Consider the following 25,726-nt stretch of genomic DNA (forward strand, 5'->3'; position numbering starts at 1 on the left):
AAAAGTACTTGTATTGTATTAAAATACATATCCTTGAAAATCATATGTACTTGTACTTATACTTTAGTAAATCTCAAAAGTATTTGTACTTTACTTAAATACTTTTCAATTAGTGTTGCACCGATAATCGGTTGAATACTTGGTAACAGCTGATATACGGTGATTTTACAAGTAACAGTATCGGCTACGAAGAGGAAATTATTTGCCGATAACCTAAACCCACAATCAATTATTAATGACAGTAATAAACACACGACAGTATTAAAAGAAAGTAGTGAATGCAGAGGTAAGCGGTAAACATTTATTTGCTGTACTTGTTTATAACTATTTAGGCTTGTTTATCTGTGAATAGTGTGGTTGCAAGGCTGTAATAGGCTGTGTATATTTATCGGCTGCCCACGCAATTGACCAATTACTATTTGTAAAGGGTCTGGAATCCCACCAAAACTCCATTTGAGAAGCTGACTTAGGTGTTTTATAACTCATTTTCGTGAAAGGGGTTAATGGTACACTGGTAAGAAACATTGTAGAATCGGCCGCCCACGTAAGTAATTAAATGATGTTATACACACAAACTTTAGATGATTTTTGCCCCTTCTCCCCTGACCTACTGAATAGAATATCAGTAAATATCGGCATATCGGCTACAGGAATGAGTGAAAAATCAGTATCGGTAAATGTGAAAATATGCATATTGGTGCAACACTATTTTCAATGTACTTCGCCCCATGCCTGGTACTGATACTATCAAGTATTAGCACGCGAATTGACCATACGCAACACACGTTGGGGTATCATCCATTGAAGACAACTAGCCACGTCTGGTCCACCATCTTCTCCAGGAACTAGTCGATGTATTGGCTTGTTATCAAATCACGGGTTATCCCTGATGAAGGTAGCACGAGTACCCCTTACCTTTGCACCTTACCTTTGAGGCATTGCCGTGACAATTATTTAAAAACCACAATCACGTAGAAATTTTAAAATATGATGACATCACTTTCTGGACGTTATCTGGTTAGTGATCATATTTCTCGCACATTTTGCTTTCCGAACATCAAAGATAGTTGGTAGAACTTGATCTTCCTGAAAAGAGAAGGTGTGTTGTCTTATATGTGCGTTACTAACGTAGCCAGTATAAAGCTGAATATCGCGTGCGTTGGCTCCGTGTGTTTAGGGGCGTCACCAGTTTAATGTACTTTATCGCTCACTTGTAACTGTTCAAGAGATGAGTAGAACAGTGTGTGTGTGTTTTGTTATTAGGTAAACCTATATGACGTATTAATAGTGTGTTTTGTGGTTCATCTCCAAGTTATGTTAATATTTGAGTAGTTTAGTCTGTGGTGTAAACCGCTTCACATTTGTTTATCATTCCAATCAGCTGAACAAAGTGTTTAACACATGTTACAATTAGTTAATAGTGTTGAAGTTGTTGTAACTGGTATCACTTGTAGCTGGATCAGTGGCAACATGAGCAGCAGAAGATGTAGGAAACGACACTGAAATGAGCTGGATTATTCTGAGGTGAGTGGAACATGTTATTGTGAACACATTAGTACATAAACTGACTCACTCCCAACTTCTGAGGTGTCCATATTATGTTAATGCCACTTGAGGACACCTACATAATCCAGAGATCCCTTAGTACATAAACTTTACAGTGGACTGCAATGTGCCAGCCGAAAAATGGTTTTCTATCCTGATATAGAAATGTTTAGAGCTGAACCTGTTGGGACCAAATCTTTAATGGAGTTTAGAGTAGACATGGCCTGTTATATTATCACATGTAGTTTGTAATGCACACACACATTTCTGGTAGTTTTCACTCACCTATGCAGTCAGTCATGGCCTATATACTACGTAGTATATATTATCTATGGTCATGGCTCCTCACTAGTGTACATGTCCACTTGCAGCATAGGACCAGTCGTAGAGTGAAACATTTCAAAGTTGATGGACTTCTACTAAAATGTTCCAGTAAACATTTTGTTTTATGATGTTGTGTTGGTGTGTGTGTGTGTGTGTGTGCATGTGTGTGTGTGTGTATGTTTATTTCATTTTATGACTTATTACCTAGAGGGTAAAACCAATTGGCTGTTAAAGATTCAGCCTTATCTAGTAAGTGGTTTTGGAGTTGTAGTGATAGACAACAAGAAGAGCAAAACAATTGACTTGCACAGTGTCTTTACGGGAATATTACAGCTTCTTGTTTAATTGATCATAAGTTTCGAGTACAACGGGGACTACAGATTTGGGGTTTGTTTCATTCTATTCACCATGAAGTGGGGCATTAATAAAGGTATAGTTTTTGACTTATTTATACCTGTACTACTATCAAGCAAGTAGCTTAGAAACAGCAACATTAAAGATATGTTTTACCACAACACTAAACACACGTACGTAACTCAGATTTGCTTCATGGTACAGAAGGAAAACAAATATCTACATAAGAGGCCAATCCAGTGGTACAGTTTATTAGTAGATACATACGTATGTACGTCTTACTTCACTGTTTACTAAAACAATTAAAACATGCGTAATTTTTTTGTACCACTAATTGTATTTCAATGTATTTCAATTGTCTTGTTATGTAATATATATTTATACAACGGCCACGAGTGCTCTGCCTGATATAAATGCACGAGCCTGAGGGCCGTTAGGCCCGAAGGCTAGTGCGTTTATACAGGTAGAGCACGAGTGCACGTTGTATAACTGTTATGTACAACTCACCTAATAGGTGGGGAGAGTCTCACAAGACAGCTGTAACACTTATAAAGGCCAGGTTTCTAACATCGAATGTGGGTAACCAAGCCGGACGTTGCGATGACATTCCCCCTGCAGTACCACAGCCACCTGAGATATTGAAAGCTAGTACACTATGGGTTATATCACTAACCTGCATTCGCTGTTCGACTCTCATCATGTAGTGCTCAGCATGCCAGCGTGCCATATAGACTAAGCACCAGACTAATCGCCATAGTGATTCTCTCGAGCGAAAAAAGCAGCTAAATAGACGGTTTAAGTAAACAAAACCTAACTAATAAACGATACTAGTCTAATTCTTACTATTCACACTGGCTAAACTCGAATGTGGTGGCATGACAAAACTGGTTCCCACAATCGAACGTAAAAGTTAGTATTATTTAGAATATATTTGTTTTATTGAGTCATTGTCGAAGTGGACTACAGTTTAATCTGGGCTAAGATGGCACCAGACTAGTAAGGTGTATAAGTATGTTTGTATATATGTAGACTAGAGTTGTGACCACCCACGTTGGCTTTTTCGATTGCCATTGGCTGCTTGTAAACATTATACGTATTGGTGACGTTATGGCCCACAATCGACCTTTACATGTCAGGCTATAAAAGAATTCGAGTGATCTGTGAAGTGTCTTTCCACCTATTAGGTGAGGTGTCGTAGTGGTCTTCGCCACCGGCACTTGTGCTATGCTGCACAAAACCGCAGCCAGTGCAATATCTGTATATTGCACTGCGGTCGGTGCATTATAACTTATAATGCACTCGTTGTGGTCTACAAAACCGCAACCAGTGCGTTATAAGTTATAATGCACTCGCTGCGGTCTGCAGCAGTGCAATATACAAATTATGGCACTGGCGGTGCCTTTGAACTGCCCACGCAGAGTGGTACATTTGACATTGTAGTCTTTGCTGTACCCATATATGGTATTGTGTTGATACTTATTATAAACAGGTCAACCATATCTAGATCAGTTACTACCTGTTGAGTTATTATTGGTGATATTCTCATTTCTACGAGAGAGGGACCTGTGTCATGTGATGCTTGTGTGTCAACAATTTAACAATGTAGCCAATGACACAACCCTATGGTCAGTTTAGCCAATCAGATCAGTGCTGGATATTATTTCATCTTATAGGAGGGATTTGTTCCGACGTGTCTACATCATACTCATACAGTTACTATGACAACATGTACAAGATGGTATGTCCTCAAGAATAGTTGGCATGGAAACAGCACTTTGAAGTGATGGTAGGTACACTGATGACATCACCACAATAATCACATGATCCCCACAGTATGAGTCACTACATGTTCATCCTAAAATGGCTACGTTGTCAAAGACACATCCCCTGAGGCTAGAAGCCACACAAGTCCCATACTACGCTACAATTGTTCAGGCCATAAACTCAGCCAGGGATGGTGATAAGATAGTAATACACCCTGGAGTGTATTGTGAACAAGTTATGATTTATAAGAATGTCATTTTGATTGGGTCTGATATGGATGGTATGTACGTGTGTGTAGTGTGTGTGTGTGTGTAATGTGTCTGTGTGCATACGTAGTTGTAGTAGTGTAGTGTAGTATGAGGCAACTTATCCTGGGTGCTGGCCTGGTAAATTGCAAGTTTCCACAGTTGCTGTTGTTGTTGAACAAGAAACTGTACTCATAATGTGACCCGATGAGCGAAATTCTATTTTGCTATTGAAATAAACTGGGTAAAAGTACACATGCTACATGACGCATTTCAATCGCTTCGTTTTGTACTGCAAAGCTCAAATTAATAAAACCTACTGTGTACACCAGTGTAACACCACCAGATTCCCCTGTTCATTGGGAGTAAGAGTTATGGGTGCTTATTTACAATGTGGTAGAAACAAAGTTTACCGTCATCATTGAGTTGTTGAAATGACCTTATTCTTTGTCCACACAGATACCTACAGGGTAAATACTATACCTTGATTGATGTGCCAATTCATGGTGAACATACTGACTCATTTTAGTGGCTTGTTTCAGTCGTGAGTTATAGTTGATTTAGCAAGTGCCTGTAATTTATTTGTATTGTTGCTGTACAAATCAATTCCTGTTCCAACTGTCTATCCCTATAACTCCAAGACTATTCATCACGCTGAAACTTTGAGTGTCCACTCCTTTGTTACTATAGAGTACAGAGAAGCAACAAAATGTGATCCGGTCTGTGAAAAGGAGTCTTATAGCCTTTTCAATTGCATGTACTTGGCAACCTGTAATTTGACATGTGAGTAATGTGGTGTATCACCCTGAAACTAGGGCTGAGCGATTGTGACATTTTGCTACTTTCATGATTGTAGGATGTAACATATCACGATTATGATAACTATCACGATGTTATAACTCACTTGTATACATAGCATTGTGTATGGTCAATTTTGTATAAATTATTTATTTAACCATGCACGGTGAAATTGTGTACAACTGTTCAACACAATTAAGGCCATAGGCAGTTATTCAATACAAATATTAATAATAGTGTCATTATAGAAATTCATCTGTTTCTAACAAGTAAGCTTTTTAATCAGTAAGATTTATTTGTACATTGAACTGTCTCAGAAGTGCACTCTTAGTGCAAACTTGTTTACTGGATCACATGTTCTTCCACAACAGTATGTGTACATTTGTGTGTGATGTCACAACATGACAATTATTTATAACACATATCAACATCATGTGATGTCACAACATCACGATTATTTATGACACATAATATCAACATCACGATGTTCAGAAACAATCACGATTAATCCCACAATTGATATAATCTCCCAGCCCTACCTGAAACTTAGTCCCCTAACGTAGCACTATGGCTTGGTGTAATATGAAGGTGATAGGTTAACATGAGGAGTTATGATTGGTCAAACTTGACAATTTGGAAAGGCTATAAGACCCCTTTTCGCAGACCGAGTCACAAATGGAATTTGAGGAATGTGCAAAAACAGCTGGTTTTCACTCAGCGGATCACATATGTGAGACATGGAGAATAGAAAGGGACCTCAGGGTGAAAAGTGGGAATTTACAATATCCCTAATTATCTGAACAAGTGTAAAATTTTCATTGTTATGAAATACATCATTACTCATGAAGAAAATTCGTAAAGAAAAATCGATCGCACACTATCACTTCAATGTGACGTAAGAAAATGCTCATAACTTGCATATCCTTGGGTCTACTGCAACAAAACAAAGATTGTCTAACTCCTCACGAGCAGGCAAATAAGATGATGTCCAGGTTTTTATTGTTAGTCCCTTCCTTCACTAAGAAAGAGGCATTCAAAAAAATTTATGGAATTTTTTCAATAATACGCAAATATTTTACCCAATGTTTTCAATTCAATGTTTTATACTGGAAATTTAGGCTTGCACTATTGTGTCGGGTATTCGCAGATCCGGTCACGTTTAATGGTGTTCACTCTTTGAATACACCTTTTATCATGCTCAGTTGATGTTTGTAGAAACTACATGTACATGCACAATCAGATATTAAGGTATTAGTAGTTAATAAACGTATTTTTCAGATACCGAAGTGGTTTTCTAAAAATACCGAATACCGAATTTGATGTAGTAATTAATTTTTTTGTGGTTTAGTGGTGACCATATACGTAGATGAAGTCATCCCCATACAACCATGTTTACGCTGCGGACAAGCACAGAGCTATGTGTGTTGAAGTATTCACAATGGTTTTTACTATTTGGAATACTCCAAAACTTACTTAGTGGCACAATAATATTGTTGTTTCATTTGATCCTTAATAGCACAATGTGGGTATAGGTGTAAATCATAGCTTTCTCATGTTTTTAATAAGAGTGTGAAATATACAAGGTATTTAGTGATACCGAGGTATTTAGTGATACCGAGGTATTTAGTGATACCGAGGTATTTAGTGATACCGAGGTATTTAGTGATAAAGAGGTATTTAGTGATACCGAGGTATTTAGTGATACCGAGGTATTTAGTGATACCGAGGTATTTAGTGATACCGGGGTATTTAGTGATACCGAGGTATTTAGTGATACCGGGGTATTTAGTGATACCGAGGTATTTAGTGATACCGAGGTATTTAGTGATACCGAGGTATTTAGTGATACCGAGGTATTTAGGATACCGAGGTATTTAGTGATACCGAGGTATTTAGTGATACCGAGGTATTTTTCCTAATATCATACCATTCTTCAATATTGCAATACCGCCCATCCCTAATAAGAGTAGTAGTTCAATTGTAATTTCTCTTTAAATGTGTACTTGTACTTAAATATTATCAAAAGTACTTGTATTGTATTAAAATACATATCCTTGAAAATCATATGTACTTGTACTTATACTTTAGTAAATCTCAAAAGTATTTGTACTTTACTTAAATACCCATACAGAAATTTCTACTTGTCATGCGATGGTTACAAACTGGTAACATATCTGTGGTATACGTGTGGGATTGTGATTAACTTGTACAAAGATTGTGCATTGCTGGTCGTTGCTGCAGAAACTTGTGAATTGTGAATTGATTGTTTTATTGTATGTAAATAACTTGTGAATATATTGTTGTATTGTACAAGTATGTAAAAAATATGTGTCTAGATTGTGTGTGTTGTGTGTGTGTTGTATTGTGTTGTGTTGTGTGTGCATGTGTTGTGTTGTGTTGTGTGTGTGTTGTGTGTGTGTGTGTGTGTGTAGCCATTAACTGCACTGCATGTATGAATCTACCATGCACAAGTCCATTTTAAATCTTGCATGCTCACATATTATTTCCTTTACACCGCCGTTGAGTTTAATTTGTTTGTTAGGTGAGCATTTTAGCTATATCTTCATGCAATTGTGTTTACACTGCATGTGCATGTACTATGTTGACAAACTTTAAAGGTATTCTGTATCATCTGTGTTTGCCTTCCACCGTTAGGCATCATGTTAACAATAACGTATAAACTAAACGAGAAAACACAGATACAGCAAAAAACATGGGTAATTAGAAACACCGAGCTCTATTATGGTTGCACTTTTCAATGTAAAACCACACAATATGATGTCATTGGAATGACCTTTATAAAGATAATCGAATAGAGCTGTTACACAACTCTCAAAATGGTAGTGTGGTTTAAAGTCCATCCTTGTTCCCTTTATCCTAAGCCTGCTTTAAGGCCTTCTGTATATACCCCTTAACAGCTCTCTCAGACCTCTCTATGCACACATGGGTATGTGGATCCTTATGTTAGAAACTTTGTCACAGTTCTCAAGTCTGCACAGTTTTTTTTTAACTCAGGAAGCAGTCCATGCAGCTTTGTAATCATAGGGTGCTATGTGTGTGTGGGATAATGACTCGGGCATATGTACATAATTATGGTCACTCATTTTATACTAATGTATTAGTCACTACAATTCCATAGTGCTTGTTTTGTTAGAAATGGTGGGAGTGTAGCACGTACCTCAACAGAAAGGTAATATGACTTCTTATTAAAGTGGCTTTTCAGTTGAGTGACTTGGTTCACATCCACCTATTTAGCTACTTCAACATCAGCAAGAACAAATGACATCACAGTAGATGCCACCTAAGTGTATTTAAACATTTTATCATTTTCCACAGGTATGCAGAATCCATACACATATCATTACTTGTAGTGCTTCTAACTCTGTAGTGGTGTACGTTTCAACAATCAAGACTATGTACATGCACGAACATTACATTACATGACATTACGTGATGCTTTTTGAATGCATATTATATATATATATATATATATATATAACAGATCATAATCATTACAAAAAACATGCATTTTCTAGTGCAGTTCCCTTATAAGGCAAGGGCCAGTTTTGCAGCCAGAATACATTCAGGTGACAAAATACAGGTTGGGTGTAACCTGCAAATAGGAACTGCAATTGCATAGACACACAGACATACACCCCCCCTCCCTCCCCACACTCTCTCTCTCTCTCACACACACACACACACACACACACTACACTACACTACACTACACTACACTACACTACACTACACTACACTACACTACACTACACACACACACACACACCGGCACACACACACACACACACACACCGGCACACACACACACACACACACACCGGCACACACACACACACACACACACACACACACCGGCACACACAACACACACACCGGCGCACACAACACACACACACAGTACTGAATTGTAGATGTGTGCAAATATTTAGAGTACATAAGTGTTGAATATCATACTCTTCAAAAATTACTTTGATTTATGCAGACTGAATAGAGAAATCATGTTATATACTATAGCTAGCTTTAAGTAGTGTGGTGTTAAAGCACATTGTACCAGCTTGTACTTCAGCATCAAATAATGTCAACTGAAAGAGTTGATCACATGCTCTCTTTATTCAAATGCAAATGTATGTACATCTGCGTGAAATGTGCCATAAAAGCAACTACATTAATTTTCTAGTATTTATAGAATGAGTTTAGGGATTCAACTTAGTATACATATGTACATACTTTTACACATGTTCAATTACACTATATGCTTATGAACACATTGGTTATAATCTCTGTATTGTACATAGCAACTAGTGTTGCACCGATAATCGGTTCAATAATCGGTATCGGGCCGATATTGGCTACTAGCCGATTAATCGGTTTTGATTAAATCAAGGCCGATGTTAATCTCCACTGTGCTATGTAGTATAATGATGTGGGGAGGCTAGACATAAGTTATTTGGCATTTTAATTAAGTTATGTGTTAATGGTTTAGCGGTGACTACAAGCCATGCCCATAATAAACTGTCAGGGTTTAGGCCATGCCCAACAATAAACTGAGGTTTTTAGGTTTCTATGTAGTACCAGCCACTTGTCTCAACTGTATAGCAGTTGTAAAATGTACTTAAAACCTGTTTATCATGAGTAACTTTTACTTGTGGTATACATCTAACTTTACATTTTAGCCTAGAATGAGCTGTATATCAATGGTTATGTCACTAATATGAGCCATTTAATAATGATGAGGATGAATGTTAGTGTTATTAGTGAATATCGGATCGGTTATCGGTATCGGCTAATTCTGTTGCTTAATATCGGTTATCGGAATAATCGGCTAATTTGGATATCGGTGCAACACTAATAGCAACAACATCAATCTGCCTCCAATACATTTGGAAAATGACTGACGAACACCATTCCTAGTTCAGCACTCAAATTCATGACAATGCACTTTTCCACTATTGCATCACACGTAATCATTTCCAGTTGAGAAATACTGCAAGGACAATAATATTATGTATGCAATTTATATAAATATCAGCTTAATTTTCCTACCTTGGCTCACATACAACCAAATGATTAAGTAGTTGTGCATTAGTAACAATATCTTTACATGGTTGACTAGAAGAAAGTGTAAACCTATTTACTAAGCAAAACTGCTGTTGAGGTTGATCTTTGAAACAGAATAATTTCTGACATATGCCTCTCTGAAGTTTCCCCTCTGTATCAATATAAGATAAACAAGAATTGTTTCGCTTAGTAGTTCTTGATTTTGTTTTGGCTGAAATCACACAGTTATTTTGTAAGCATAAGTAAGGGTAGAAACAAGTATTATGCTGAGACGTGGTGTCAAATGTCCCATAGGCCTTCTGCATACAAGTGATGTCGTCTCTTGAAAAACTGCCTTGATATGGTTTTCCCGTCAGTGACATTTTCTTGCTGTGATTGATAATCCTACACATGCAAAAACACATATTAAACATTTGGAATAGGCATTTTATCACACCATATTGTTCGGCTACAAAAAAAATGTGTGAAAGTATTTTTGCAAATTAACCTGGCAAAGATTATTATAATGCACACACTGTAACACAGCCAGGTGTAGCCAAGAATTAATAATAGTGGAGTGTATAGCTCCAAATTTACATGTAATAGAAAAAATATCTCAATCCAGGCTTCATGACAATTCAGATATGCTTCAGTTATATAATGACTGTATGACTGGATATTAAAAAGGGTCTAGCTTCCGCACACATCCAATTTACCAACTTTGTCAATTCATAACTTCAGACTTGTTTGGTCACAAAGCAAGCACCAGCTTTGCTGAATGGTTGCAGAAAATTTCAGCGCTATGTGATTCTTGAATACTAAGTTATAATCTTTCTAACTCACAGAATTGGTGTGTGTAGAATACCCCCTTCTTGTAAACTGGTCACAAGTGTGTATATCTACCGTTTTGCTCACGCAGAACCAAGTGACAAGGTGGGTTGTTGTGAAATATGAAATGCAATGATGGGCAATGAAATGGAATGGTCCTTTTTATGGATCAGTTGGCTACCTCTAATCATATTCATGTAAGGTTTACTCAAGGGACTTCTGTTTTTGACAGGCTTCAGTCACTAAATTAATTTCCAGTATGTGTCATGTGCCCTTGGGCTCTTAGGAAAGCAAGAATGCACTCCAGAATCTGTGCAACTGACATATATGCCATATACATTTGCTCTTAACAATAATCATATAAATTGACAGTGTTACCAGTGTGCAGGGCCACCTGACATGAAGGAGGTGACTAGTACAATTTTCATGGCTCAGGACTATTAGGGCCCTATATTTTGCATACTGTAACTATGTGTCCCATTATTTGCTGCTAGTGACTCAGCCTGTGTGCTCTTGCATGGATAACAAATGATCTGTCAAAATAAATATGCCTAGTTGACTCCCACATTATCCTACAAACTGTTGTACTATTGTGTAAAGCTAAGGAGCCAGGGTCTCAACTGAGCCATTGCATATGGTTACATTGCTTCTGGGTATATTCTGCATGTGACCTGCAACAGAGTCTAATGAATCTGATACCTTAATTGTATTCACTAGTTTGTTGGATCTATTACTACTAGGTGTATACCTGTATATAATAATACTTAGCCTCCCATAGGTGAGCAACCCCAGGCTCTTCACTGACAGTATTTTTCTGTTATTTTGTTTTTGTCTACTTTACAAGTTTAGTACTGGAGGGTGCACACAGAAGGCAGAATTTGTTTGAGGTGTTTACCCATAGCCTGGGAGCCTAGGCAACATTCTGAAATCTGTTGTGTCCACAATTCAGTCAACCATTTAATGTGGTTTAAGCTATTAGTGGTGTAAGGGGTAATTATAAGAGCATTCTATAGCTAACTATAATTACAGTGGCTATATTCTGTTCCACTCTGTTCCATTCCATTTTGTACATTCCATGTTTTACAACTTTCCAGTGACAAGGTAGTGATGAAGTGGCTTTGTTGCTTTGTACCTTTTAAGGTAGGGGTGCCAAGGTTAATTAGCATACTTCTGTCAAAAATAAAAGGGCTTCTTTAGAATTATTAGCTGTAGCTAACACACAATGTGATCATATAAAATATAAATGAAATGTGGTCATATAATGTAATATAAATGAAATGCTATGAAACTGATGACATTATCTATCATGCTGTACTAAAGGCTGCACTAGATTAGTCTCGTCAATGCAGACTGATTTTTTCTTTTGTCTTTTGGTCAGGAAAAAAGTCTTTTTTCCGACCAAATGACAAAAGAAAAAATACAGTCTGTGTTGACGAGACTAGCACTAGATACAACATCATTGACTTGATCTAGAAACATGACATTTGTATCATACGTCTGAAATATACCTTTTTGAATGATTCATTGCTGTAAACAGGATCTCTTGCTGACTGCCAGGTTGAAGGACTTCTTTAGCATAACCAGGAAGTTTATGGTGTTCACTGATATGTCTGATTACCTACACAGCTCAATATAATATCATACAATAATTACTTTATTTGAATCAACCTGTTTTTCACCAGCTTGCGATCCATGAAATAGTTTCAACAATTCTCCGTTTGCACTTTCAAAAGGAAAACAGCTATGTGCCCACAATGGTCCCATGTTCTTCACAACGTTTGGAATATGAAGTAAATTGTGTATGTTAATCGTCATGTGACGCTCTCCTGGCCATGATGAAAATTAAAACTAATGAATTGTGTCATACATACAATGTATTACACTAGTGCGTGTTTGTATGTGTTTAGTGTTAAACCTAGTGTGTGTGTGTGTGTCTGCACATGTACATGTGTGGTTGCATGCATATGCATGTGTGTTACAGTATATATAGTAGTGTATAATGTCTTACCATATAGCGCAACGAATAGAAAGCAGTAATGCTTTAACAGCTCAAAACTTTGTTGGATATCTCTTTCAGTAATACATCACTGCAACAGAAGGTAGGATGCTTCTACTAACAGCAGATGGTGTTGGTAGTAGTCTTCAGGAAGTACGCCGTATAACACAGCAGTGGAGTAGTGTAGCAACCATGCCCTTAGCTCATGAGCTAGTATATTGTGTATGTGCAGAATAAAATTTGGAGTAGACAGTATAAGACTACATTATTGTGTTCATTCCACAAACATAGGACATACATACAAGCACTCATAGCCAACAATTCAGTTATTCTTGTATTTGCATTCAAGTAATATTATATGTATGCATCATGGTGCCAAAACTGCTACAAATGAAACAAACCTTTCCAAAATTTTAATGTGAATTTGATGCTTCGTGGGGTTCTTTGAATTTTGTTAGGTGGCTTTATATCACAAAGTCGGTCATCCGTAATGTTGATTTGATTTCCAATATACCGCAATTCTTGGTGATTATTGCTTGATACCCACAATCGAAGCAGAAGGCGAGTCACTCCTAACAAAATACAGTGCATGTAATCAATGCTCATGCCAGTAATAAAATTGTATTCTGGAATGCAACAGAGCCATGATGGTCCTTTAAATCCAAATTCCTGGAATGCACGATCATAACGTAAAACAATTTTTATCATTAAGCTTACTGTAGAATCAGATGAAGAAGCTTTTTCCATATGCACTACAGTTTCTTCTAGCTTTCTCTTAGGTCCTGTTGGGTTTTCCTCCACGTATTTGCATACATGAGTAAAACTGCGTTCTGCTATTTTATATGTTTCACCTGGATTCAGACAACACAAGACTGTAGTAAGCAATTATGCCTTATAATGGCTTTATGTGTTGTATACATTGCACGTAAGAAATGTATATAGGTGTCCTTAATAGTAGCAGATAAAGTATACTTAGCCTCAGAGTCACGCATGCAGCGACACTACTGTAACAGTATTTGATTTGTATATACAATAAAATAAGTCTCTAAAATTTTTAATGGCTAATGGTTGTCAAAACAGATGGTTTTAAATTTAAAAGCAGCTGCAATACTTGTACAGGCTATTTAGTTTGATATGTTTATCATACATACAATATAATCACAATTTGTGATCAGGCCTGTGAAAACTGGGTATGTGGGCACTGTGACAAACTATACACAACACTTCAGTACTGAAACAGACTATCCATTTCAAGTAAGTGTAATTACAAAGCCAATAGAAAGTTGGATGGCACAGTTGGAGCTGATTTAATGCATGGTTAGAAGTATGCCAATCTATTATGCCCATATACCTGCTTTCACAGGCCCGTGCAGTGACATTTACTGCTAGCAAGAGTTAATAATAGAGAGGAGAGTATCGAACTGCCGTATTGTCCATCAAAAATAATCCCGTGAAGTCCCTCCGTGTTTGTCAGTAAATTCTCGTGTATTGTCGTAAACTGTCAAGGTGACGATGAGAGGAATTCAACACGTTTGTTGTGTCGGCCGCATCACAGTGGAATGGACACCCCAAGACGCTTTGCTTCAAGGACAGTTCCTTCTGACGTTTGCATCGATCGAGATGGCTGTGGCGCCTCAGTCAGCAGAGATGCGAGTGACGTCGAGCAGAGTGATGAATCGTGTGAGCAGTGGGAGACAAGGTTCGAGAGTGTCGCCGGGGTGCAGAATGAAGAGAGGAACGAAGCATCGGTTGTTGTTTCTTCGTCGGTCTCCGTTGAAGTTCAAGAGGCTTTTTTACAGAACATCTGTGATAACCTGAGTGGGATTTTTCCAGACTTGTCGCTGTCAATGGCGCATGGTACGGTAGATAGCAGTCCAAGACGCGTTCCATATTTGTTGATTACGCAAAGAACTTTGCATTATCATCCTCCTTATGGTATGATGTCCCGCATACAAGTAACCGTGCAGTATAAGACATACACTGTTTGTGTGATGATGAGAATATGGAGAAAGGAAGTGTTTGAAAGTATTGAAGACCTAGCTGACATTTGCAAGATGATAGGAAACGGTACAAATTTCAAGTTTTGCCCTGGAATTGAAGTGAATCACTACATGAGCGAATACCACCATTTTATTCGGTATCACATCAAGAGTGTTCGAAAGACTGAATTTCCTTTCCTTCGGGTTGATTCCAAGACGTGCCAGTTGTTCTTTGAGGTAGCACATAATGCAACTGCAGCAGAGAAAGAGGCCAGTGAATTGAAATGTTATCCCTGCAAACGCCTAGTTAACAATTTAGAACACCAGAAAAGGCAAACTGCTAAAGAAACTCCAACAAGGAAGACAAAACGTCAGCGACCATCATCCAGAGCTAAATTGTCTTATATGAGTCCTGCCAGCCAGGCTAAGCGCAATAGGTTGGCTCAATATGAGAGAACAAACAGCAAAAGGAAACTGGCAGCATATGAAGATTGTGAAGTTGCATTAAATGATGACCAAAATGACGAGATGTGTGATGTTGTGAGGAGCATAGGTGAGGATGAACTGGAAAAATTGTATTTGGAGGGGGAAAAGCATGGTGTTGGCAAGATAATGAAGGACATTTGGCTTTCAGACACTCAGCAAAGGAAAGGAGAATTTTTTGATGATCAGGCTAAGACTAGTAAGTTATTAATTTGTTAGCTTGGCAGTTATGTATTGTTTCATTGTAGCTTTTGGTGGACGTGGTAATCGTTGGAGCTCAATCACAATAAGAATGGGTATGTTCAATGCCTTCATGGTTTTAATGATGTTTAAATTTTTATTATCTTGCAGCTTTAGCAATCTATACTCGTAGCCCTGCTGCTTATGAAGCTTTGAAAGATTTTAAAATTCTCAAACTTCCTTCAAAGGCCACTCTGCAATCTTACAAAGGAGCATTTATCCATGAGCCAGGCGTCAGTGCTGCGTGTATAGCAGATCAAGTGTCTCGCTATCTAGCATTTAAGGAAACATCTAAACAGCTTGGGCACCAAGAGCCTCAAGGAGATGGAGCTTTAATATTTGACGAAGTCAAAGTTGCCTGCCAGCTCATGTGGAATTCACGGAGTCATCAGTTAATGGGCTTGGCCATGACATCCAAGAATCTTGCATCACTACACGATGTGTATTCCATATTACAACCCTCCGAGTCCAGCAAGCAAACATCTTATATCCTACAGTTCTTGTGGAGGGATCTTACCAGCGAGTTTGATATTGTCGGCCCCTACTTCACTTCCTCATCAAGTGTAGAAGCAAAGTTTGTGTTGGCGTCTGTCCTTGAAACAATTAAATTGTTCCAGTCACATGGTCTCAAGACTAGTTTGCTGGTGTGTGATGGTGGCTCTTCCAACATAGCGACTATTAAAGCCAGCCATGGTCATCATGGTGCCTATTCATTAAACAGTGATCAAGCAGATGACAAGTACCGAGTAGACCCATGGATGCTCAACCCTTTCAACCCACCCCACAAAATTTTCTGGCTCATTTGTCCATCCCACCAGGTATATATAATAATGCTGTATGCACTTTCAACAGTTACATTGTACTGTTGTTACAGCTGAAGAACATGATCAATGCTTTGTTCTCTTCAAAACCAACTGGGTCAAAGCTTTTTCAGCGTCCTGGTAATAGTGTATTTGGATGGCAGACCATTGACCAACTGTATGAAAGAGAGCTGGCTAGAGTGAGCAGTAATCAGACAAGAATGGTGCCACGGCTTCGAGAGGCCCACTGCCTCCGAGATGCTTGGACTAAGTTAAATGTCCACCCTGCTAAAATCATGCAATTAAGGAATTTTACCATATATAATCTCAGTATTGTTAGCAGTATAATTGCTTTTATTAAATTATTGCATTTGTTATTACTACAGCAAGAACAAGTGCTGGGAGAACTAGTTCACTTTGTCAACCAGGACCCTCCACCCCACAATGTTGAGACAACCTGTGAAACTCTAGCATACTTGGAAGCCTGCAATCTATTGTTTGAACAGGGATTTTTGAGCCATGATCGTATAAGGAGTACTGATTCTGAGGTTATCAAGAATATCAACAAAGGATTTGAATATTTTTCTAAGTGGCTAGATTCTATTTTAGACAAACGTATGTACAACAGTAAATTGGGTGTGTATTAGAAGTAGCAATTTATACTTATCTACCATGTTGTGATAACTAAGTATTTAATGTGTGTGTGTTCCATTTGCAGATCCAGCATATTCCCAGACTTCTAGTACACAGAAATCCTTTTTGTCATGGCAAAGTAAGCTTTCAATTGTTAGAATGTAGCTGCTTTACAATTTATTTTATAGCTTGGGACCTCTTGCGGATAGATGTCTATGGCTTCAGAGGATTTACTGAATGGTTTTTTAAGACCTACCCAACTTACTTTATAGCCCCCCTGCGACTTTCAGGATCATCTGTGGAGAGCCTGTTTAGTCAGTATAAGCATAGCTCTGGGGGGAAGCTAGATGCAGTGAATTATGTTACATCCCGGGCAGCTCATCTGGTTAAGCAGTCAGTCACTACCCATCACAGTGGAAAGCAGTATCGAGATGAATCATTGAACATCATTGAAATTCCATTACAAAAAAAAAAACATACAACAAACATGTAAATTCAAGCAATGACAAATAATTTTTATGTACACTAAACTACAATATCCACTAAACTACAATATCAACTGTTAACTTTGTCCTAATTTAGTTTCCATTTTAGCATGATGTGCTAGAAGTACTGGACGCAAGTTGACATCTACTGTAGAGGCTAAACCTTTCTTGGTAGCCATCTGTTGCTTCGCTGATGATATAATTTCTTGTATCACTGTATTAGATATTTTGCGGACAAATGTCTGGTAAACATTATTCACAGCATCTTCACTGAATGTATCCATGTTGGGCAACAACCCAGCTAAAATCTGCTTGAAACGAATCGGTAGATCAGCATTCTTCTTCACTTCTCCATGGGCAACCTTTAAAACAACAGTGCAAGTCAGAGTACATATGATGGTAACCATCGTACCTTGACTATATCCTGTTCCAATGAGTTTGTGCTCATGACTGCTCTGATTGCATCATTTATAGTCTCTATGAATGTCACAAAACTTGAATCTGGAAAGTACATAAAGCCTCTGTCACGGTACTTCAGGTAAAGGGGTAAACTAATTTTATCTTTCATGGTCATCGTCATTGCTTTAAGAATGGTTATTTCCTGTGAAAGTTGATCTCTTTGTGGATCGGGGCACTGCTTGATTTGTTTGTAATGTGATTTCAGCATTTCACAAATTGCAGCACCACCAAATCGAAAATATACATCATCGGAGTCATTTGATATGGGATGTGAAGGCTTGTCCACAGAAGCAAACAATGTCTCTTGAAAACTTTCAACCCGTCCTAATAATAGTTCGTACACAGTTGATGATAGTGTCATCATCACTTTGCTGCTATCAGAAAATGGTACAGAGCTAGAATCACAAAAATCAAGCCAACGCATTCTGATTTCTGCTACTGACTGTTGGGCACATTCATCCAAGTTAATGGCTGTCAACGAATATGTTCTGTCCAGGAGAAATGCAGCACAGTGTTGGTGCCACTGTAACTGAAACTGTAAAAAGGGGTCCACTTCCTGCTTGCACTGTATGTACAATTCTCCAAAACGAGCACGGTGATGCAGTAAAATATCATTCAAGAGTATTTCATCATCACACAAAGTATTAGCAAAACTTTGTAAGTGATCTGCCAAGCACTGTTCGCTTAGCTTTGTCCGAACAATTTCACTCAGCACTAATGTATCCACTTTATTTATATGATCTACTAAAGCTTGCCTTTCCTTCTTGTTGAAAGTCTTACGAGTCCGCTTTTTTGCTGGTTTATCAGGGTGTTCATTGTGTTCAGGCTGACGCTCAGGTGCTTGGGCCATACCTATTGGATCTTATGTTGCACGGGCGAAACCTTGAAAAATATGGGTAGGTAGGTCGATTTGATAATGATAATGATAGTTTTTTCAATAGTATTATTTAATGTAAACATAAAAAGTATCACAGTACATGGCTACTAAACTTTAAAATTCAAACTACATAAAGCATGGTACATCAATACAAATACGAAAGCATTTGTTACCAAAAATGAACCTATGTAACTATACGTATGGTTTTAGTTTTTCTTTTGCTTCTTCATATTATTAGGTTGTCTAGTGGCAGGCCTTTTGCCACTAGATCTACACAAAAAACAGATTGGCCGTACAACAGCGTATTGCTTGCGTAACTCTTTGATGGAATCATCATTGACCAGTCCATCTGGTAAGCCACAAAAGTAACAGATTAGAGGAAACGATACGAGCGTTGCACTGTAATATTGTACTTCAATGGAATCACTGCATATCAGAGCTGCACGTGTAACTATCAAGTCATAGCGGCATGAAGTTGGCGGAAATAATTCAGAACCACAGGTATACAGCTTCGAGTAATCAATTTGTAAACCCAGAAAAAACTTCTGGGATTATGTAAGCTCGTGAGGAAAATTGATCATGATGTGGATCCAGCATCCACAAGCAATCTGTAAGGGCCTTCAAAAACTTTATACCTGTGGTTTCGACAATACCTGGACTCCATCCTAAGTTTCTGCTGTTCAACAGTTCAAGTAATTTATTGTAAATGGCATGATCACCTCTCAATGGCTGTTCATCATATGGTCGGGGTAACACTGTCTTGTGAGCTGCAGACATCATAACCTGGAAGGCGTTAGGTTTGTCTCCACTGTGTGCACAGGACAAAGAAGTGCTCACACTTCTATTATCTTCCAATGTAAAGCATACAAACTTGCAATGAAACTGATTACAGAGAAACACTGGGGCATCAATGCTGACCTTTTATGAAAGGCACAGGAAATGAAGTTCGCATGGCATAATACAGTGAGTAGCTATATGATTTATAAATATTAAATACCTTTTAATAACTGTATTCTACTGTATAACATTCACATACATACATAATTCAATAATAATAGTAATATAGCCCTAGCTATATAGCTATATAAGCAAACCTCGTGGGTAGACAAAAATTGATCAGTCTGGGAGATCTCCACTTTTACAACTCTTCTTTCTGTGCTGTACGACTTCGAAAGTAAATCACCAAAAGAGTTTTCCCAATTACAACTGATTATTTTTGAACGCTGTACAAGCTTCAGCCCTTCTTTTACAATCACGCTTAACCACGCGCACGAGTTAGAAGCCATATTAGAACACGTGATCAAAAATCACGTGATTATCATTATCATTTTAGGTTATGAAAAAAGACAGTCGGTCGGGCCCGCGCAACATAAGATCCAATAGGTATGGCCTTGTGATGAGGAAACATTCGTTTTCGAGCTTGAACAATTTGCTGACGACGATACATCAGCTGTTTTCCCACTTCTGCGTGTCCGTTTCTTTGTCGGTTCACAATCTTCAGGTGATGTCGACGAGGGAGTTTGCTGTTTCCGAGGCTGTTTCGCATTTGTACTACTGCGAGTAGCTCTTGTTTGCCCTGCGAGTGGCAATTTTTCCACAGATTTGCCTGGCTCCACTTTTCTTATTTTTCTACCCGCTGTAGTAGCGTGTTCATATTTCCTTGCACCTCGCGTCGTGCCTTCTTTAGATGCCATGCTTCAAGTATTGATCACGTGGATTATAATTAGTCAGGCGGATGGCGCGTGCTAGACCCACATAGAGTTGACACATTCCACAAGAAGCCAGAGGACTTCACGGGATCATTTTTGATGGACAATGCGGTAGTTCGATACTCTCCTCTCTATTATTAACTCTTGCTGCTAGTAAGCTATAGTAAGAATAATTGCCTATATTATAATAGTAAATAATATTTAAACTAGTATACTGTTCATAGAAAACATGTAAAGCATGAACGCATGATACATCGACAAGTATATACGTAGTTTCGTTTTCAATAAATACCAAATGCAATGCTCAATAAATTAAAGTTTGCAGACGCTTAACAACTTACCAGGTTGCAAGCAATAGCAGCAACTATAAAAGCCATTAAAATTGGTCATGTTTAAAATCATAGCCCTTGCAGGCAAATCACAAGTGGTGTATAGCAAGATAGCACGACACAGAAGAGTTCTTTAATCTGGAAGAGTCACTGTTACTCCTAGTAATATACAAATCACAAGGATCAATAATGCAAGTATGACCTACCCTCATAGTACAGCTGCTTCAGTGCTTCTGTTAATGGTTTCATAAAAAGACCCATATCTGGCTTCGTTGTACCATACCAGAGTCCAGCCAAAATGCGATTTTCTTTTGAAATCCTGTATATTAGACATAATAGTACTCATGAACAGATAATAATATATTACCTCATTCTGAATGGTAGCTCATTGATTAGTAGGTAAATGGGCCAAAAAGAATATTTTGATGATCTAAACACTGGTATGCCATCTGTGTTCATAATTAAGGAAACGTTGTTCTTGTTGTCTAGAATCCCTGAAGCAACTTGCTTTTGATATAGTTTCCCACTGTATATATATCAGTGTAGCATCCATCTTGATTTTTTCGTAAGTGGTACCTTGAATTAATTGTGGCATATGTTTCATCACCTGCAAATTAATTAATAACATAAAACATTGAAAACAGCTTTACAACTTTAGTCAGTTAAACAGCTGTATTCATGAATTATGAAGGCTAACTGGTAATTAAATGAGCCATATTAGTGGTGGATCCTCCTTATCAACGATATACTTAACAACGATATAGTATTCACTTTCTGTTTGTCAAGTGCATGTGTGATAAAATAATAAATCACTGACTACCTGTTAACATGACCCAACTGTGAATGTATGGGTACATGAAACCTGACAATAAATACCGTATAGCGGGTATAATGTGCGAGGCGCAATTTCTGCGAAGAAGCAAGCTTTTCGTCCAGCAGTAATATCTGCGATTATAATATCTGCAAACCCTTCCAATCATCAAAACACGTGGTCTTGATTAAAATCGTGGTATGCTACACGTGCAATGGCGTCTGAGCTCGTGTCTGAAGTAGAATCCTTTGCGATAGATTCTATGATTAGAGGATATCACGTTTACAAGGATATTTGGTCCAGTTTTATAGGAGAAGTGCTGTACTGTTGCCGTGATGTACGAAACCACCACGATCCTTTTGCTGTTGCAGTATGTAAGGGGACTACTGTAGTGGGACACGTGCCTAGGAAAATTTCTGCAGTTTGTTACATTTTTGTGGGGAAGGCAGGAGCAACGATAACTGGCACAGTTACAGGTTCGAGGCGGTACTCTCATGACTTGCCACAAGGTGGCATGGAGATTCCATGGGTAATGAAGTTTGCTGGTTGTAAGGTGATGGTGAATAAAGCGAAGTCTATACTAGTTGATATGAAAAGGCCAGTGCCGCTTTCTGTGTCTGTGCCAGTTATCTGTGGTGCTGGTACTGGTAGCAGTGATGTGAGCAGTAGCTCTAGTAGTATTAAATCCAGAGCAACCTGAGGGTGCAAAGTTTACTGTGGAAGTAAAATACACTCTACCAGACACACAAGGAGAAGACATGAGCCAGGAATCTATAAGAGACATCACTGATCCCACGACAAGTATGAAAGTGTTAGAATGTGAACCGCCATGTCAAGATGAGCCCTCAGACGTTGTTGACAGGAGAAATTCTACCTCAAAAGAGAGTCAGAAATATGATGCTGAGGCCTGTTTATCTATGGTTTTACTAGATCCAGTTGAAAGTACTAATGGTAGCAAAGATTCCGTGAAACATCAAAGCAGCGTATCTGTACTAGTCTCCAGTGCAACATGGGTGAAATTTGGAAGAGTGTCTCTTACTCTTTCAGACAGAGATGAAATTGCTGGTGGCTTTCAACTAAATGACAAGCACATTAACTACGCCCAAACCATACTAAAGTGCCAGTTTTCGATTAAAGGTTTGCAATCCACTTTACTGCAGGCAAGTTCAACTCCCCGAGTCAATGAGCTGCAAATTGTCCATGTCAGAGGTAATCATTGGATAACTGCCAGCACAATATTGTCAAAACCTAATGCAGTAAGCATCTATGATTCCCTCTGCGATTCTGTAGATGAAAAAAGCCTGAAGATCATACAGCAGCTTTTTGGTGTTAAGGAGGTTCATGTAGTACCGGTACAGAAACAACAAGGTTTCAGTGACTGTGGCCTATTGGCAATCAATCTCATTATGTACAGACTTGCTCAACCACAAAATTGCGTAATACCGGAAACAAAATAATATCACGTGACGATGGTTGTAACGCCAGTAATGCGAGAGACCTTTTATCGATAAGGCGATTCTAATGGATTCAGGAGTCATAAAGGAGTTCACCCTCAGGCTCAAGTTTACCGTTTCTTCGTGTTCCAGCATATGTGTTGTACTGTGGCCGCTACTGAAGGTTGCCACACGTGGTGCTGATGACCGGTGAGCTCTTGAAGGTACAACTAGTGTTCTGTGTTCAAATAGTCTTTATACCCTTTTCACCTGTTCAGCCTATCATGTTAATATTGCACCCAGAAATAGTGCTATGTTATGGGTGTAACATGACCAAATTTCAGCTTATTCACAAGTCAAGTTAGGCCAGGCAAAAACTTAATTGTTTTGCATCCCCTCCTGCATCCCTTTTATCCACTGCCTCTAATTTCATTATTGCTGTTATCAATCACAAGCAACACTGTTTCCTCTTCTATAACCAGTTGCAATTACACCAGGTGTGTGTACATACTTCAAGTAAGCTGGGCTAATAATGAGCAAAGACAAGTGTGAATTCAACAAGTCAGAAATTAAATTTCTAGGCCAACCAGTTAATCACATACATCCTGATCCTGACAAAATACATGTTATCAGAGACACAAAAGCAAGCACCAACTAATATTCGTCAGTTTTTAGATATTATCAATCAATTGATCAAATTTTCATACATACGTCTGTGTATATAATGTGTGTAGGTCTGTACTGTCTGTATAATATTGCACATTTATGAATTACCATTCAGAGGTTGGCTGGAGATGCTACAGAAGAACCTCAAAGGCTGTAAGAAGGCGATTAAGAGTCTCTCATTGATTGAGAATGGTTACCGGTCAAAGGTATTTAGTGATACCGAGGTATTTAGTGATACGGAGGTATTTAGTGATACCGGAGTATTTAGTGATACCGGAGTATTTAGTGATACCGAGGTATTTAGTGATACCGAGGTATTTAGTGATACCGAGGTATTTAGTGATACCGAGGTATTTAGTGATACCGAGGTGTTTAGTGATACCGAGGTATTTAGTGATACCGAGGTGTTTAGTGATACCGAGGTATTTAGTGATACCGAGGTATTTAGTGATACCGAGGTATTTAGTGATACCGAGGTATTTAGTGATACCGAGGTATTTAGTGATACCGAGGTATTTAGTGATACCGAGGTATTTTTCCTAATATCATACCATTCTTCAATATTGCAATACTGCCCATCCCTAATAAGAGTAGTAGTTCAATTGTAATTTCTCTTTAAATGTGTACTAGTACTTAAATACTATCAAAAGTACTTGTATTGTATTAAAATACATATCCTTGAAAATCATATGTACTTGTACTTATACTTTAGTAAATCTCAAAAGTATTTGTACTTTACTTAAATACTTTTCAATGTACTTCGCCCCATGCCTGTTACTGATAGTATCTAGTATTAACACGCAAACTCACCATATGCAACACACACTGGGAGAGGACTTGGGTGTTATCCATTGAAGACAACTAGCTACATCTGGTCCACTGTCTTCCCCAGGAACTAGTCGCTGTATCGGCTCGATGACAAATCGCTGGTTATCCCTGGTGAAGGTAGCACTAGTACCCCTTACATTTGCACCTTCCCTTTGAGGCATTGCCATGACAATTATTTAAAACCACAATCACGTTAGAAATTTTAAAATGTGATGACATCACTTTGTGGATGCTATCTAGTTTGTGATCATAATTCTTGTGCATTTTGCTTTCCTAACAACAAAGATGGTTGGTAGAATTTGATCTTCCAAGGTCTATTGTCGTGTGTGCATTGTCTTATATGTGCGTTACTAACGTAGCCAGTATAAAGCTGAATGTCGCGTGTGTTGGCTCCGTGTGTTTAGGGGCGTCACCAGTTTAATGTACTATATTGCTCATTTGTAACTGTTCAAGAGATGAGTAGAACAGTGTGTGTGTGTTTTGTTATTAGGTAAAACCTATATGACGTGTTAATAGTGTGTTTTGTGGTTCACCTCCAAGTTATGTTAATATTAGTCTGTGGTGTAAACCGCTTTACATTTGTTTATCATTCTGTTGAAGTTGTTGTAACTGATATCACTTGTAGCCGGATCAGTGCTGACATGAGCAGCAGAAGATGTAGGAAACGACACTGCAATGAGCTGGATTATTCTGAGGTGAGTGGAACATGTTATTGTGAACACTTTAGTACATCAACAGACTTGGACAATCAGGACACCTTGACAATAATTATTGATAGTCCCAACTTCTGAGGTGTCCATATAATCCAGACACTTGGTACATAATCTTTACAGTGGACTACATTGCACCTAATGAACTGGCTAAGTTTTGCTACTAATAAAAAGATTTTCTTTCCTGCCAGAAAAAAGTTTGGGAGCTGTGGACTTGTTGGAACTAAATCTTTAATGGAGACTATAATCTTAAGAGTAGACATGACTTGTTATATTATCATGTGTAGTTCAGAGGAAGTTGGTCACACATCATAACTCTTTGACATATCACTACATGTAGTTACACAATAATACCATGGTGACTGAGTGTGT

General features: G+C 38.2%; 1 protein-coding gene, 2 long non-coding RNA genes and 1 pseudogene across 4 annotated transcripts; 2 read left to right on the top strand and 2 right to left on the bottom strand.

Moving 5' to 3' along the window:
* LOC136247716 (uncharacterized) lies at window positions 1-25,726 on the top strand. Of its 2 annotated transcripts, XR_010697724.1 has the most exons (7): window positions 1-286; window positions 1,455-1,524; window positions 1,917-1,977; window positions 3,713-3,848; window positions 3,897-4,009; window positions 4,057-4,267; window positions 25,270-25,726. It is a non-coding gene; the product is annotated as an uncharacterized lncRNA (long non-coding RNA). The 2 variants fall into 2 exon arrangements; XR_010697723.1 differs by lacking the exon at window positions 1-286 and having other exon boundaries at window positions 1,248-1,524.
* LOC136246332 (uncharacterized) lies at window positions 10,086-21,622 on the bottom strand (annotated as a pseudogene).
* Window positions 16,764-17,584, top strand: LOC136247692 (uncharacterized). The gene is made up of 3 exons (XR_010697703.1): window positions 16,764-17,029; window positions 17,133-17,186; window positions 17,236-17,584. It is a non-coding gene; the product is annotated as an uncharacterized lncRNA (long non-coding RNA).
* LOC136247691 (uncharacterized) lies at window positions 17,589-20,724 on the bottom strand. Its single transcript, XM_066039519.1, has 3 exons — window positions 20,259-20,724; window positions 17,945-18,831; window positions 17,589-17,894 (listed from the first exon to the last, which is right to left on the bottom strand). Exons 1-3 carry the CDS (start codon window positions 20,560-20,562, stop codon window positions 17,610-17,612), a joined length of 1,476 nt encoding a protein of 491 aa, XP_065895591.1. The 5' UTR covers window positions 20,563-20,724; the 3' UTR covers window positions 17,589-17,609.

Source organism: Dysidea avara, chromosome 2 (genome assembly GCF_963678975.1).
Source record: "Dysidea avara chromosome 2, odDysAvar1.4, whole genome shotgun sequence".
NCBI classification, from domain to species: domain Eukaryota; kingdom Metazoa; phylum Porifera; class Demospongiae; order Dictyoceratida; family Dysideidae; genus Dysidea; species Dysidea avara.